General features: G+C 35.7%; 2 protein-coding genes across 3 annotated transcripts; one reads left to right on the top strand and one right to left on the bottom strand.

The window, feature by feature from the left end:
• The first annotated feature begins 1,414 nt into the window (after positions 1-1,414).
• LOC139855042 (uncharacterized) lies at positions 1,415-6,911 on the top strand. The gene is made up of 16 exons (XM_071844302.1): positions 1,415-1,489; positions 1,730-1,957; positions 2,035-2,121; positions 2,245-2,337; positions 2,431-2,557; positions 2,656-2,756; positions 2,844-3,012; positions 3,092-3,213; positions 3,453-3,510; positions 3,589-3,664; positions 3,757-3,886; positions 4,593-4,750; positions 4,841-4,913; positions 4,990-5,184; positions 5,633-5,726; positions 6,205-6,911. The coding sequence occupies exons 1-16, from the start codon at positions 1,415-1,417 to the stop codon at positions 6,909-6,911; spliced, it is 2,493 nt and encodes an 830-aa protein (XP_071700403.1).
• Positions 6,912-7,239: 328 nt separating this feature from the next.
• On the bottom strand, positions 7,240-14,324 carry LOC139851408 (protein BREVIS RADIX-like). Of its 2 annotated transcripts, none has more exons than XM_071840440.1 (6): positions 14,262-14,324; positions 13,239-13,368; positions 8,788-9,113; positions 8,176-8,305; positions 7,762-8,087; positions 7,240-7,477 (listed from the first exon to the last, which is right to left on the bottom strand). In XM_071840440.1, the coding sequence occupies exons 2-6, from the start codon at positions 13,338-13,340 to the stop codon at positions 7,399-7,401; spliced, it is 963 nt and encodes a 320-aa protein (XP_071696541.1). In that variant the 5' UTR covers positions 13,341-13,368; positions 14,262-14,324; the 3' UTR covers positions 7,240-7,398. The 2 variants fall into 2 exon arrangements, with proteins under 2 accessions (XP_071696541.1, XP_071696540.1); XM_071840439.1 differs by lacking the exon at positions 14,262-14,324 and adding an exon at positions 14,061-14,134.
• Between the last annotated feature and the right edge of the window lie 3,060 nt (positions 14,325-17,384).

Genomic DNA, 17,384 nt, shown 5'->3' with positions numbered 1-17,384 from the left:
TAGTGGTTTCAATAGTTATTTTTGTGCAAGTAATATTTTTTACTAAGTTTGTCTCCTTTTTCTAAAATGACTATTCCACGTTGCACATAAATGTGTTAAAATTACCAACGAGCTTATAGCTCAGTGGTACCCGATGCCTTTGATCCCTGGGCCCACAGTGGGGAAGCTTCCACCCAATAGAGGCGCAAGTTCGATTCTCAGTCTGGGCGCCCCGCATGGAATTATCTCTCCCTCCGGGGGAGGTTTGTGAAGTGCTTTCGGGGGTCTAGCTAGCTGGGGTAAAGATCGCCTTGCCGCCACTGTGGGTAACTGGGAGGAGGTAATTTTCCGGCACAGGTCTCTTTCGGGGTGGGATTGGTGGGTGCTACGGCACACAGGGTTAGCGTGTCCCTGCCAACTTACACGTTTTTCCACCCAAAAATGTGTTAAAATTTACAAGAACCGTCAAGAAATAACCCTCCTCCTTATCAATTTTTTACATGGAAGACGTACCGACGATTTATAAGGAGCACCTTCATCTCTCCCTTTTCCGTGCATTACTTTCAGGTAATCAAATTTTCCCCAAATGTTTTTTTTTTCTCTTACGATTCCATGTTCTTCATATGATTCCATTTCATATTTAATGTGCAATTAACGATAACACAACAATTCCTATAAATGATACTGCATATTTTAACAATATTAACAATGTGTATATATTCAATTACTGGGATTATGATTACGAATTTCCAACTATCAACAATAGTTGTAGTTGCGTAGTCATGCATATAATCCAGACATTTTTGCTTGATTTCGGAATGCTACTAGTTTTTGTATGATCAAATTTTAGTTTACCGAATTTTTTCACATTAAATGCCTATCTATCGATTTTTTTTTTTTTTTTGGACATCAGTTTGGGATCACCCGGTAACTTAACCACCCACGCGTTCATCTTCCGTAGTTGTATAACCTGCCCCCAACTATTTCTCTGGAGGAAACCCGGACCAATCCGAGGGCATGGCCGGTAAAAACCCCCTCCCCGCTGCCCCCGCACTAAGCGAAAGGCGACCTGGGTGGATACTTCAGGTCAGGGATAACATTGAATGCAATGTTGCAGCCCAACGGAGTCGAACTCCTAACCTCTCGCTAAGAGAGGCAGGCCACTACTAGTTGAGCGCCTTGAGCTACAACTCATTAATGTTCTATCGATCTATTTATATTTTATATCCATCTATTATCCGATAATATATATGTAACATATTATAAAGGATTGTTATATTATCATTTATTTTGTTTTCAAACAGTTCAGTGTTATTATTAATTTGTATTCTGTGTTGCAACTTGCAAGTTACTATTAGCTAATTACTTTCTTTTGATGTACCAATTTGATAGGTTTGATTAAACCTTTCGAACCCGTAGTACTAAGTTTCATGTGATGGGTTGGGGAAGCATCTATGTTCGACGCATGAAAGTTTTCTCAATGGCACTTCTTATCTACTTAGATTATAAGGTATTTGCTATATATAACTGCATGTTGTAAGTAAAATTTATAAGACTAGCAGGGGCGGAGCTAGGATTTATAGATCGAGGGGGCAAAATTTTTTTTAGATAATTTTCTACTACGTTTCGAGGGGACAAAAGTTTAGAGTGTCACTAATACACATACAATTCGTTTTTTAATAACTCAAATAGTAAACTGATGTTTCTTTTTCGATTGAATGTAATATATATAATATAATATGTATTGAAGGCTTTGAAGCAGAGAGAGAAATGGACGAACGCTTCTGAAAAATCTGCGTTATGGGAGAGAGCACATGAGCGTAATGCTAACCGTATTGTTAAGTTGATTATCGAACTAGAAGGTATGTGGGTCAAAATGGGTCAATATTTTTCTGTAAGGGCTGACGGTCTTCCCGGTGCCTTCCCACGCATTTTAAAACAGTTACAGGACTCACTTCCTCCTCGCAGCTTAAAAGAGGTGCCTACATCATATTATAATAATACACACGCCATAGTAAGTTATAAAATATTCATTTAACATTATTTGTTACTCAGGTTCACAGAACTATACAAAACGAGCTAGGGAAATCAATGGATGAACTTTTTACAAATTTTGTTGAGAAACCTCTTGCTACAGCATCAGTAAAACTTCCATCAAATAAATATTGATAAATCTTTGATTAGATGAATATTTGATTATACAAAAGAATATATATCTCTTTATAACATACTTATAAGCAGCTGTTTCAAATATTATGTATGCAGATAGCACAAGTTCATAGGGCAACTCTACGTGATGGGGGGCGGGAGGTGGTTGTTAAGGTTCAACACGAAGGGATAAAAACAATTATTTTGGAGGTATGTAAAAAAAAAAAATTCTATTTGTGGTTCGTTTAGGCTGTCTTTATATGGAATTAGTAGCATACTTTTTATTGTCGTTAAGTTTTACAGGACCTGAAGGATGCTAAGTCAGTTGTAGAATGGATAGTTTGGGCAGAACCCAAGTTTAATTTCAACCCTGTAATAGACGAATGGTGCAAAGAAGCACCTAAAGAACTTGACTTTAACAAAGAAGCTGGTATGATATATATATTCTGTTATTGATGTCTCCGAGTTTCAACTGTTGATCTACTGTTTATTTTTTTAATGATTTATGATTTATACTTATGAATGTAGAAAATACAAGAAAAGTGTCAAAGAATCTTGGATGTAAAGAAGAATGTCTTGATGAAAGACCCGATCATCGTGTTAAAGTATTAATGCCTGAAGTTATTCAGGTATTATCCTTAATTTTTCAGTACCTTTTCTTCAAAGTCAAAGTCAAAGTCAGTATGTATTCATATATCTGTATTGTGTAATGACAGTCAACTGAAAGAGTCCTGATTCTAGAATATATGGATGGTGTACGGCTGAACGATTCTGGTGCACTTGATTCACTTGGTGTTGACAAGAGAAATATCGTTGAAGAAATTACGCGTGCATACGCGCATCAAATTTTTATTGATGGATTTTTTAATGCCGATCCCCATCCCGGTAATGTTTCGTTTTTATCTCTGCCTTTCCATTTTTTGGTATTTTTTAATTCTTTTTAAATTTTGTGGGTTGTTTATAGGTAATTTCCTTGTAACCAAGTCTAGCCCGCATCAGCCAATTTTGCTTGATTTTGGCTTTACGAAATTGCTTTCGACCTCCATGAAACATACTGTTGCGAAAATGTTTCTAGCATCTGCTGAGGTTTGTACGTTTCTTTATTTTTATAACATTTTCAGCAAATCGCTACTTTGTTTTTTTTTTTTTTGGTCAATCGTGTAATATATTTCAGTGATTTAACTATACATAAAATAAGATGATGACAATATCATAAATATTATCTAGTTTCAAGAATAAGATAAAATGAAATGCACACACACACTTACACAATATTATAAGTACATATTTATTGCTTTTGGAGTAAATAATGAAGCTATCTTCAGCTTGATGCTCTTTCAGGGGATATTATATTGTTCTTGCGGGTTCTTAATTTGCTTGCAGGTGTTTATCAAATCCTTATAAACCTTCACTTATCGCAATACACTTATTTAGAATTTGAACAATTTGACAATGTTTCAGGGCTGTCTTCGGCATTAAATGTGAGCGTTAGCTATTATAGAATCATTAGACCATTTGCTGAATCAGCTCTGGAATGGTTCGTTACTATCATAACTCCAACGTGTTAGTTTTAAGTTTCTGTTATATTATTGTCATATGCATTTATTCTTATTAGTTATCTTGTTTCAGTGACACGAATGTGAGATCAGCGGATAGTGCCGAATGGGTATGTGACAGCGCTGTTAATTCTGAAGTAGAAGGTAAACTGAGGCAGTTATTAGTTCAAATGGGAAATGTGGACAAAATACTTGGAATTCAGGTACTTAAATCTGCTCTGTTTGTATATATATCCAAAAATATTACCAACTGAACCTGTTCAGACCTATTACTCAACCCACCCGACCAGTTTCTTTTGATATAACTGAATGGTTCAGCATTGAATGATGAATCGCTCAACTTTCAGTGTGTTTATTTGTGACATATGTGATGAACCTTTCAGAGTTGAAAACCATTCAGCACCTTCATTTATGTAACATCTTCCTTAAAGTTATATCCTAAACACTTATTAAACATTTATATTCTTTAATTTTTTCATTTATAAGGTTAATACATTGAATTTACGTCATTCATAGAGTTTAATCAGAATGATTATCAAACAAACAGTTTATTGTCATTCAGAACCAAGTTCAATGAGAAATTTTGAATAATTCAGATTTTGAACCATTAGCGCTTGATCATTCTGTTTTATCAGACGCACCATTTCTACAGATGAATTTACATTCAAACATCTTTACTATGCCATTCTTCAAGTCCTTGTGACTTAAAACTGTATGTTGGTCAAAGTTGTTTTATACTCTTTTTTATCTTTTTTTTTTCTACCTGCATATGTATGCATCAGTGCATACACAATATAATTTCTCATTTTCAGTATACAGCTAAATTCAAAATTAGATATTGGCTGCATGAAACTTTACTTCCATGGATACTATAAATTGATACCCTCATTGTTAGTATTTTTCTCTAAGGTTTGTGCCTATAAAGACGGGAAAGTAATAATCGATACCGCTGCTGGAGTTCTCGGAAACTATGATCCTTCTCCGGTTAAGCCTGATACCTTGTTTCCCGTTTTCTCTGTAACAAAAGGAATTGCAGCCGGGATGGTACATTGGCTGGTCGATAAGGGGTGTGTCATTCATATATAAAATATTAAAATCTTTATTTTACTGTATTTGTCCCAATGGCCCATCATGTACAATTCGAGTGTTTGTTGCAGGAAACTGAAACTTGAGGAGAATGTAGCAAACATCTGGCCAGAGTTCAATTCAAACGGAAAAGATCATATAAAGGTTCTCTTATAAATTGATAAATCTAGTGACAACTGTATCAAAATTGCGGTTATTATACGTTTTGTTTCCATGTTAGGTTCATCACGTACTTAATCATACAGCTGGAATGCAAAACGCTCTGGCGAGCTCTGTTCAAGATAATCCAATGGTTTTGTGTGATTGGGATGAGTGCCTAAAACGCATTGCTATGGCTGCACCAGAAACCGAACCTGGTCAACACCAGATATATCATTACCTATCATACGGTTGGCTATGCGGTGGGATCATTGAGGTACCCTTTAATCCCAACTCGATATCTTCACCTACTGAAATCCCATAGCTTATGATAATTAATAGTAGAGGTGGCTAGATAGAGTGGTTCAATGGGTTGGGTAACGGGTCAAAACATGTTCAAGTTGATATGCGGATATTGAACTGATTTCAAGGGAGGAGGGGCAAGTCATTTGATACTTCAATCATATTATTTAGCTATAAAAATCTTGAATATTGTATAAAAAGATTTATTTTAAATGTTCGCCTATAGTATAAATTTTTGTATGACCCAAAATGGCCCATTTATATATATAAAAGAGTTGAAATTCCTACCTCTACTGAAGGCTAGTGTATATATTTGTCATTACATGTAGGGCGAAGGAACATGAAAACGAAATCTGCATAATTATTTTACACATATTCTTTGAGGTTCTGTTTCAGTGATTCAATTGTTCTTGAATCTGCAGCATGCATCAAAGAAAAAGTTTCAAGATATCCTCGAAAAGGCTTTTATCAAACCCCTTAAGATTCAAGGGGAGCTTTATATTGGGATCCCTCCAGGCAAGATTCAACCCAATTTGTACATGTCTCAAATTTGAACACAATGCTACACACACACACACACACACACACATATACACATAACATGCATATCATCCCTGCAATCTCTTACAATATTATTTGTATCATCCCTTATAGTTCATAATTTTGCATTTGTACGATCAATATCAATAGTTGAAAAATCGTACCATCACCGTTAAAGGTGTCAATTTTGACCCATTTTTATGCTTATGGGTCAAAATCGATTGGGGTGGCGAATTATATCTCAAATGAATCAAGTAAATGAAATACTCGTAGCTGAAAGGGAAATGGGTCTGTGGTCATATGGGTCAAACAAGTTAAAAGTTGCTCAAGGCTTTTTTAATGTCTATGATCTTTCAAATCATTTATGCAATGATTTTAACTAATTGCTTAAAAATCCATAGTCAACCATCACCAAGGTGGCTTAGTTAATCGGCATTATTATGCTTTTTTTCAGGTGTAGAATCTCGGCTTGCAACACTCACACTCGATACAAACGATATCAATAATCTTCCAGAAGTCAACAGCCCTACGACTACCTCTCCCTCTGCCTCCACCTCACCCTTCATGTTCCAGTTCGACGTAATCGCGGGCCTAGTTCCCTTATTCAATACACTCAATGTCCGTCGTGCAATATTACCTGCCGCCAACGGTCATTGCTCAGCTCGTGCACTTGCACGATACTATGCCGCCCTACTCGACGGTGGTATGGTCCCACCACCTCACTCCTCCCTATCCCAACCACCACTCGGAGCCCACTCTCACCTTCCCAAAGCTACTTCCGACAAAACCACCCATAATAAAAAACAGAAAGCCAAAGAATCAAAAAAAGAATTCAAAATATTTACCAGCCAAAAAGCAAAGATTCATGCTTCATTCTTGGGTGTTGGAGAATATGAGAAGTTGGTTTTGCCAAATGGTAATTTCGGGCTTGGATTCAAAAGAGTATGTTCGCAAGATGGAACTTTAATTGGATTCGGCCATGCGGGATTAGGTGGTTCGACTGCGTATTGTGACATAAGTAACAGGTTTGCTATTTCTGTGACACTAAACAAGTTGTCGTTTGGGTCTGTCACTAAAGATATAATTCAATTTGTGTGCTCTGAGTTAAATATTCCAATACCAGAAGACTATGCAAATTCTGATGCAACACCCATAAATTGAAGAGTGTGATATAGGTACTTCAATTTGTTGTATAGATCATATCTAAACATGCTCCCTTGCTTCCATTATAAGTTGTAAATGTACTGTAGATTTTATAATTACAAATGTGTATATACATTTCTTATGTGTAGTTACATATACACTCTAATTATATCAAGACAAGGTTTATATTCAAAATAAAGATAAAGATGTTTGGTAGAATTCATTTGGGTCAGAATGTATATATATTTCTCTTTGTTTTTATGGGAGTTGTATACCAATGAACTTGCAAACTTCTGTTTTCAGAGATAAAATACATCACTACAGATAAACAAAGATACATAAGTTTGTGACAGCACAGGTTTAGATTAAGCCTAACACGAAAATAAGATTGTATAATCACAAGTTGACAACGAAAGTGGAGTAACTTCATTCTCCTATCAGAAATTTGTGTTTTTGTTAATATCGCGCCATCTTGATCTGTTAGAAAGTTTAGTACTGTATATCTTTAAAGGTACTGAGATTGTATTCTCTCTCGGTTTTGTTCCCACCACTGCTTCGCATGAACTTCCCCGAACTTTTCACGACTGCATGCCCAAAAACAAAAGTGTTATTCAGTATGTTAATGAGTATGCACGTAATGGGTCAGGGTCAAAATGAGTACTTTTCGGCATGGGTCGGGCCGGTTGTCCCGAATATGTTTCTGTTCAAATTGGTTATAAATATTTAATGTAGCAACTATGATAATAAATACTTATGTTGTTACTATAAGAATTAAACTCTTTAAACATTTGGATGGGTTTTAGGCATTAAAAAATAAGATAATGGGTCGAGATTGCCACCCTTACCGATCAGCAAACCAAATAAATACCTGAATCTGACACGGCGGAGTTCTCGGGTCCCATCTACCAACTGTCTAATGGTAATATATACACCGGGCTCGTCTTCCTCAATCCACTCCGAATCAATATCGCTTGCGTTACTGATTGAAACCGAAGCTTCGTCTCTGGAAGATGTTGTCGTCCTTGATGCATCCATGGACGGCATCTCACCCTTGGCCCCGCTAACACCACCGTAGATACCACCACCACTGTAATGGTGGTTGCCTCCCTGCTCTGAAGGTTTATAGTAGTTCCTTAATGGGTTCGTCATCGGGCTGTCCTTTACTGATCCAAGCCTTGAATAGGTTGAGTCTCTCTGCAAAACTCAAAAGATAGTATCTTTAGATTACAATAAGGGACAGCAAAATGGGCGGGTCAGGCTGAAATAAGTAGACATTGATTACCCCATCTTCGGACCTAGAGGGTGTGTCAAGAGCTTGACAATTAAACCTTTGAACATTGTAGAGCTCCATGATTCGGTCGTAGTTCTCTCCCCACCACCTTTGTGCTTGCCATTTATCAAACATCTCCCGACTAATGCATCGTGAATTTAACAAATAATCAGCATGTGTAACAAAGTAATATAATTTTAAAAAAATAACAAAGAAACAAAAAATATAAAATCGGTCAAAGCTCAGTCAAACTCGGCTAAAACTTGGGATTACTCGGACATTGGTCAAAATCGGTCAAAGTAAAACTTGGTCAACAGCCGAGTACTCCCCGAGTTGCCGAGTACTACCCAAAAAGTGCCGACTGATTACTCCCCAAGTCACGAGTTATCCAACAATGTATACAAGGACCATAGTTGTATTGGGTCCCAAAGTTAAACTAATAAATCTATTCTTAAGCTGGACTTTAAACAAAATGGGACCATATGCCAACAAGTATGTTTTATTTCTGTTTTTATACTGCCAAATTTTAACTTGTAGGGGCCTTTAATCTTTAATTGCCGATGCGTTAGACATACTTGATTTGTATATAAAGAATTAGTATAAAACTAGACACAAAAATCTTACTTAAATCGAATCCGCTTGAGGTCATTTCCACCATTAGGCAAGGACACAAAAGTAATTTGAACACCGGGTTCCACTTGAGCCATCCATTCGATAGGATCATCATCGTCGTCTAAGATCAAATGACCCGACTGACGAGGGGGTTCATAATCTCCACCGTTGTTGCTATTGAAATCCGAACTTGAACTGCCACCGGGTTGCATATAAGGATAGCGTACCCCTTTAGAAATTGTGTCAAAGTCTGTATATGAGGATTTTTGTCCTTTCTTGAAGCTGCTTGGTCCTGTGGGGGGCTTCCCCTTTGAAGCTTTTAATGCCATGTCCTTCATCTGTTGCACAATTTAAATATTGAGTTGATTAAACTTTTAGTCTACTATTGATACTATAATGTAATAGTACCATGTGTATTTTGACTATACATTATGATTCTAAACTTTTAACTTTAGAAAGTTGTACAAGTGTACGGATGATTTTGATGATGTACAGATCATCACCCAATGGAATTAGTACACAAGAATTTGTGATGATTCTGGTTTGTAGTTGTATGAGGTTCAAATGTATGTGACAATAGACCAGGACCTTGATAACTTAATTGGTTAAACCTTGAATATTAAAAATACGGAAAGGGTGGGTGATGTGGAATGAATTTAATGATGGGTCCCAAAAGGGGACAAGTATGTGTCACTTTTACCAACATAGATGTCTGTCCTTTCAATACATCCATTTGGTATATTGTATGATTAGGAAACCACACAGTCCCAAAATACTTGATTTATATAAGTATAAATAATTATAATTAGTAAAAAGTTGAATGGACTTGTTACACAATGAACCTAGTGGACAATTAATAAACCTGTAGACAAAGAAGAAAACTTTGTGTGATTTAGGACTAACTTAAAGTAAGAGATGGCGTTTTTTTTAATTAAGGTGGCAACATTTATTCAAACTGTTAAAAGCAAAAGGATTAGAAACTTGAAAGGGAGACAAGAAGTATCAACTTATGGACCAAACCACTAACAAGATAATTAAAGCCTTCTTCTTTTCTTTATTAACAAATTATGTATTATTTTTATTTTATAAATACAAGAATTCAAATTAAACAAATACAATGATTTAATTGAGTTACAAAGTGCATCGAAGTCGAACCCTAAAAATCTATTGAATAGATCCAACAACTTTATTGAATACCTATTGAATTGAATCTAACCATAATTACATTGCAACAATTGTGATGTGACATTGTAACAATACGAAGTAAGTATGTAATTAGCCATACTAACTACAAAATAAATAAATATAAATACTCCTATTATATTATGGAGTAAATATTCATATTTATGTATATGTGTCACCACTCTACCCTATTAATCATGGTCCTGTGAATTGTCATATTAATAATGGTATTGATTTCCTAGGTTGGAGGTAAATCTTAAAGAATGACTAGTGCAGTTGCTGCAGCCTGCCAAAAATTACTGCAATTATTATTATTATTACTGTATTGATTGATTATAACACAAGACTGTAAAAAGTGGATACCAAATGACCATCACCTACAAATGAAAACAACATACTGTAAAAGAAAAGAAAGCCACCCAACAGCTTTCTTGGGCAGTCCAAGATCGAATTTGATTACTTCATTTTGTGGACATTCTAATTTAATAATTTAATAATTGCACCTATCCATATCAAATCTTTTATTTTCCAACTAGACTTTCAGTTTTACATTTATCTTTTATCTTTTGGTTATTTAATAGACTGCAATTTTACTTTACATGCACTATTAATTTCTTCTTTTGCACAGACAGAGTATTTTACAACATTCTACAATGCTGATTTTACCTAAACAAATAAATTATTTTATACTATAATATTTGTTTATAAGTTTCTGTCATGTGTCATCAAACTTTTTTAACCAAATTAGGTGATGGAATTATAATTAAAAAATTTTATACTAACTGAAAGGTGATGTTGGATATCTGGGCTTACATCTAAATATAGATTAGATAAGGTAACTACTTTTTTTTTTTTTTTTTTTTGATACACTAACTAGAACTACAACAATGTAGTCAAATTCTAACTGAACTAGAGCTTGTTTTATTTACTACGGAGTATTTATAAAGTTGGTTAAAAGGTAAAAAGTAACTACTGTATAAAGATGTTAACTAGTTTCAGCAAATTCAGTTAGTAAAGTGGGTCGGTTTGGCGCAATTGTTGCCAGTGCCGACAAGAATAGTTTCAACAGTTTACTTTCGTGTCATTCCGAAGGTTTTGTGATCATTAGCCTGGCAAAGGAGATGGTTCGGGTTCTTTTTAGTAGATTTACGTGGGTGGAATTGAAAGGAATACCGGTAGCATATGCATCTGCCGATAGTGCCACTAAAATTGCTAGTCTTTTCACGAGGTCCTTAGACCAACTTTATCCCTGATGGACGTTTTGGCGTGTTGCTGGGTGGGGTCTTTATCCGTCGAATAGAGGGAGGGAGGACTTTCTCTGCTCTTGTGAGTGTTTAACTCGGGGTGGAGAAATGATTTCTCTTTATTCTAGGATAGAGGAAGGATTGTCTACATCCCACCTCCCCCATACCCCACTTATGGGATTGGGTATTGTTGTTGTTGTTGTTGTTGTTGTTGCTGTTGTTGCTGGGTGGGGGTGGGGTGCTTGATGGGCGTGCTGCCAGACTGCTGTGTAATGGGGTGGAGTGTTTAGTGGCGTGTTGGGTGATGTGTTAAAATCTGATTGGAAGTTGGGTGAAAAAGAGGATAAAAACTAATTAAAAAGGGGGGAAATACCAACACGCTGCAAACGTTCTACGTGCTGGGTGCACGCACTTGGACCAACACACATACCAACACGCCTTGTTATGGTGTGCTAGGTGGAGTGTTGGCCAACACACACCCCCAACATGCTGCGATAAAGTGGGTCTTAAGATTCCAAAAACTTCTTGTACTTTGGGCAATGTTGGATCGTTATTTGCTTTTGTCAAAACTGGAAATCCAAAGCACTTACACGATTCGGTTGAGGTCGATCTTGAAGACGGTGTGTTCTCGGTTTGTAACGTTTGGGTTAACGAGCTTAGTGTTGACTAGATTCTTGATGGCGTACTAATGGATCGTTATTTGCTTTTGTCAAAACCAGAAATCCAAAGCACTTTCACGATTCGGTTGAGGTCGATCTTGAAGACGACGTGTTCTCGGTTTGTAACATTTGGGATAACGAGCTTAGTGTTTGACTAGATTCTTGATGGCGTACTAGTGGATGATTTCCCTTCGGAGCTTTTGGATATTTCAAACCGCATCATCCTTTCGGGCCATCCATTTTTTGGACAAAACATTAACATTTGTTAACGATTCATTGGTCGCTAATGTTGATGCCGTAGCCGGTAGCGACAATGGTGTTGTTGGGGCTTTACCCATGATGGCAAATTTGGATTTGAATGAGATCGTAGAAGAAGATGTTAGTAGAGTCGATTTACAATTTGGGTCTATTAGCGTTGTTGTGGTTTTGGAGCCTGTTTTGAACTTGGATTCTTTTGCGAAAGTGGTAGCGATTCAAGATATCGAAGATTCTGTTTCGATCCTGGTTACTTCTTTAGTTGGTGTTGAGTCCACTGTTTGTTCTGTTCGCATTGATCCAGAAGTGCCTGGAGGTAATTTGAGGTGCATGAATATTGAATCGAAGTTTGTTTCGAGCCCTAGTAAAAAAAATTCGGTTGTTCCTCCTTTGGGTTCGACGAGCAATACTCCTATCAATTCTTGTTGGCCCTTCTTCGTGTTCAGATATATATACAGGAAGGCTGGAAATGTGGCTTCTAAGTCTAAATTGAAGTTGGTCGTAAACGTCTATGCGCGTAGGGATGAAGTGGATATGAACCAGTCGAATGATGATGGATACGAGTTCGCGCTTAGGGATGAAGATGATCTTGAAGATTCCGACAACGGTCCCGGATTATCTGAAGTGGTTCGGAACCTTGGACTTTTTTGAAAGTCTTGAGAAGGAAGGCTCGTTTCCTTGCCGGGTATTAACACAAAGATTTCTAAATATAGACTTAAGACATTAACACAAAGATTATTGTACAATTGAATAAATGTTACTTTAAAAATAATTATTACCATCTTGTATAATACAATGTTAACAACAATAGCAAGTGTTATGCTTAAATTAATTATTTTAATCTCTGAATATATTAATTAGACTTGGCTCGGTAATGACTTACATGGCCAAGGTCTCTCGTTGTTTGTTTTAAATATATACAACACCTTGCTTTTCAAAAAAAAAAAAAAAAAAAAAAAACCTAATTAAAGCGATCCATGCATAAAAATAAAAAACTACTCCATTGTAAAAATTAAAATTAAAAAAATACAAAATTAAAAGTAAAACTAAATCACATTATAGATATGGATATAGATTATTATTAAATGAAAATTAAAAAGAAAATAATGAAAAGTAATGAAACCTGGTTGGTGAGATTTTTTACAGCGTCTTTGTTACCACGCGCCCCCACTTCTTCGCCTTCATCCTCGACCTGCTGCTTTGAGCACGTTATACACGTCAGCATCTTCTCCTTTACCTTCTTTTACTTCTCACTGCGTAATTTTAATTTTATTACGGACTATATACTGTAATAATTCACAAAAACAAAACAAGGATAGATTTATTCATTGATTTTCAATTTACCAAAAATAACAAACCGAAAATTTCGATTTTCAATTTAAATAGACAAAAACAAAACAAAATGCTTCATGCATGCTTGGATACTTACTTTAACTTATACCCGACATTTAACCCGTGTTTGCCCGATTGTCTTTTTAAATAGTATTAGTAATTAGTATAGTATTAATTATTAATTTTTATTTTACATATACATATTACATATTACATATTATATTAATATTAGATATATTAGATATTAGATATATACATAAATACATAATCAAATTTGAATGTAAATATAAATATCAACAAGTAGTACTATAAAGTAAATTCAATACATTTGGACGAAAACACGGTTGAGATCGAAGAATAATTTGAAATTGTTATTGTTATTCTTATTATTGTTGGGTGCATTAAAAAGATAACAAATAAAAGCTTTTAAGTTAAAATTACAAATTGTTTTGAAGATGAGAAAAAAGAAAAAAATAGAGTATAAAATCGGATCGGGGACCAACAAAAAGTAGAAAACACAAAACTAGTACACTACTGCAACAACAAAGAACAACTACAAATCCGGGATCCCAAAAAAATATATTTGTGACCACAAATTAACTTTAACTTTAACCTTCCCTTCTTTTTAAGCTTCCATTATTATTCTTATTCTCTCCATAATTCGATCTATTCCATCCTCTAACTTTATTTTTTCTTTTCCTTAAATAAAAATAACAATCACATATAACAAAAATGAATAAGGAATCGAGTTATATAATTTATTTTGGAAATGATTTTTTTTAGAATAAAGGGTAGAGTTTTGATGGTGACATACCTTTAATAGATGACCCACGCACAAACTGAGTGTGTTCTGTTTCTTCTTGTTCTTCTATTTTTTATCAGCGATTTTGTTTGTCTGTTTTGCAGAAATATTACTTTTTAATATTTCGTATTCTTCTTCTTCAGCACATTGATAAGTAGTAAAAAGTGGTTGGAATGTGAATGAATGGAAGGAGAAGATTTCGATAAATTAATATGAAAAAGTAATTACCAAAACAAGGACATTTCTAACAATGAGATTATATTTATATTATATAATTATTATTATAGTTAAAGTTAATACTCTGTAATTAATAAAGTTAATAAGAGAAGGAAGGAAGGAATCTGGTGCCCCGGGTGTATTGCAGGTTGAGTGCTTGTAGCAAATGCCACCTCCGTTTTAAAACAAATACGAATCAAACAAAAATAGAGAGAGAAAATAAAGAGCAAAGTATGTTTGATTTGATATTTATAGACGTCACGAATTCCTAAGATTAGTAATTCGGAGTAATATTATTATACTCGTAGTATTATGCATTTTCTTAAAGATCCGATTATTCTTAGATTAATCTTCGATTACTTATTTTTAAGAGTAATCTGTTCTAATTTTCTAATTAATCGATCACGTCGATTGATAAGTCAAAATCAAATTTAATAATCAAAGTCGGTCAAAGTCAAAATTGATCAACATTTTAACATGAATTTAGATTAAAATTCTTAAGTAATTATATAATATGAACAATTTTAGACAATTATGTTAAAGTTTATGTTTATGGTTTCTTCTATATTTGCACATATAATTTTGAAAATTTAATGTAACGACCCATATCCGTTTACCGAAAACGAAGCACATTTTTTGAGTTTAGTCTCGCCAGGCCATATGCGCGGCGCGCGCTATAACGTAAAACAGATTCAGAAGTCAGCAACTGACCTGACCACCAGCAATTAGCCATTTGCGCGACGCGCAGGCATACGCGCAGCGCGTTATAACTGGGAGATCAGCTCAGCCCATTTAAAACATGATAAACCATTTTCGCCCAAACCGAGATTCATAAATCTCCCAGCCCAAATCCAACACTTTTGAAACATTAAATAATCCGGATTTTAATCAACAAAAGTACATTACGACCCTTGGGATTTCAACGACCCATAATTACATGAAAGTGGCAATTTCGACCCATTTATATATACATTTAGACGAGTTAGGACTCTATAACCCAACCCGATACCAAGAGCATAATCCCGGGGACTACCACATCCCCATTCCACATCCAATATCCAAAAGCTAATCCTCCAAGCTTGAGCAACGTCTATCAACCCTAGTCTAGCAACTAGGTAAACTCCGCATCAACGATACCTATAAAAAGGTAAACAACGAGACATATACATATATAATCTACTTACTTGCAAACACTTACACAAATACCACATACGAGCTAGCAATTCAACAACCATGCAATCTCAATGCATAAACGAAATATCCGCAATTCATAATAAACTAGCATCGCCAATAGCATATAGTTCACAATTTAATATGCTAAATACAAAATCACATAACCATGGTTAACCAATAGCACAGGGGAATGGTACTCGCAAAAGACCATCGGAGTTCACAACATCCATTAGTGTACTTAACACCGCGTATCACTAACCCCCGGGTGGTGTCTTAACACCGCGACTAACCCACCCATCATGACAAATGTGGTGTCTTAACACCGCGACTAACCCACATGTCAAACTTCCAACAATGGTGTCTTAACACCGCGACTACCCCACCCATCACGACTGTGACGCCCCGTACAAAACCATCGTGTACGATTCGTCAACAACAGGATCTTTACACGGTCAAACACTATATGTTGTTCGAAACCAGTTTTGCATTCATAAAAAGATAGCGTTTACAAAAGATAACGTGACACAGAGGTCATTACAAAGCCATTATTCAAATAACATAAGTTGTGAATGCAAGATAAAAGTTTCATGATTGAGACATCTCTAAGTAATGCAGCGAAAATCTAACACAGCAGGTCCATAACAGCAAGTCTATAACACCAAGACAGCAAGTCTAACAGCGGAAGCAACATCGTCTAAGCACCTGAGAAATACACGCTTAAAAGTCAACACGAATGTTGGTGAGCTATAGTTTGTTTGTTCCAGTAATGTAATGTAGACCACGAGATTTCGTATTCAACAGTTATGAAAAATATATGCTTATCCGTGGGCACCCGGTAACTAACTTAACGTAATAATAATATCACCCCCTAAAAGTACACTTGGCGAGTGCGTATGTTCTCGAAGTATCAAACACCCGCTAAATGCTAGCGCGACTAGCCCGAGTGTGGATGTCAAACCCTATGGATCCATATCTAATATTTGCGTTCACCGGTTCAAAAACCAATGATAAAACCTTACCGTGCTAAGGGGAAAGTTTATGCCGTTATATAACCCACACATATGTAAAGTTTAAGTACTCGTGTCTAGTATGTAAAACATAAAAAGCGCATGTATTCTCAGTCCCAAAAATAGTATAAGTAAAAGGGAAGCTATAACTCACAGTGAATAAGCAGTAAAAGTCGATATGAAACGTATGCAGGTAGTAAGTCGGTCCGAAAGGTCGTCAACCTAAGTCAAAGGTCACTAGGTCAGTATGTTGTCCCAATAAGTGTAAAAGTAAATAAATTAAGTTTACGTATCATTATCAAGATCATCATTATCATCATCATTCATCAACACTAAGGTAAGTTTAACAAGAATAGAGATCGAAACAAAAGGCTGACTTCGGACAGCTGTTACGACCTCTATACAAATCGAAAAGATGCGTAGTCAGTGGCCATGGCTCCGTATGTGAGTCCTCTAACTGCTGACCAATTTTCAAAATCTAACTCATCCTCGTTTGACCGTGGTGACGGTTTAAGTGCGAGTAGGTCAGAAATTTCAGCACAACGTTACAAAGGCGTAGTGACTTTCGTAAGGCTATAAATCCTAAACCGTATATCGGATTTAGGCGAGGCCTAAACGAAAAGTCATCTACTCGAAACGAAATATCTGAAAATGAATTTTCCAGAAGTCCAGGAGTCTGATCAGACCCAGAAAAACAGCAAACAAATGCTCCAGTGAGGTTTTTGGTGCTTGATGCTCA

The sequence above is a fragment of the Rutidosis leptorrhynchoides genome, chromosome 6 (assembly GCF_046630445.1).
Source record: "Rutidosis leptorrhynchoides isolate AG116_Rl617_1_P2 chromosome 6, CSIRO_AGI_Rlap_v1, whole genome shotgun sequence".
Taxonomy (NCBI): Eukaryota; Viridiplantae; Streptophyta; class Magnoliopsida; order Asterales; family Asteraceae; genus Rutidosis; species Rutidosis leptorrhynchoides.
The sequence above is the reverse complement of the archived record's forward strand: the minus strand, read 5'-3'. Positions and strand labels throughout refer to the sequence as shown.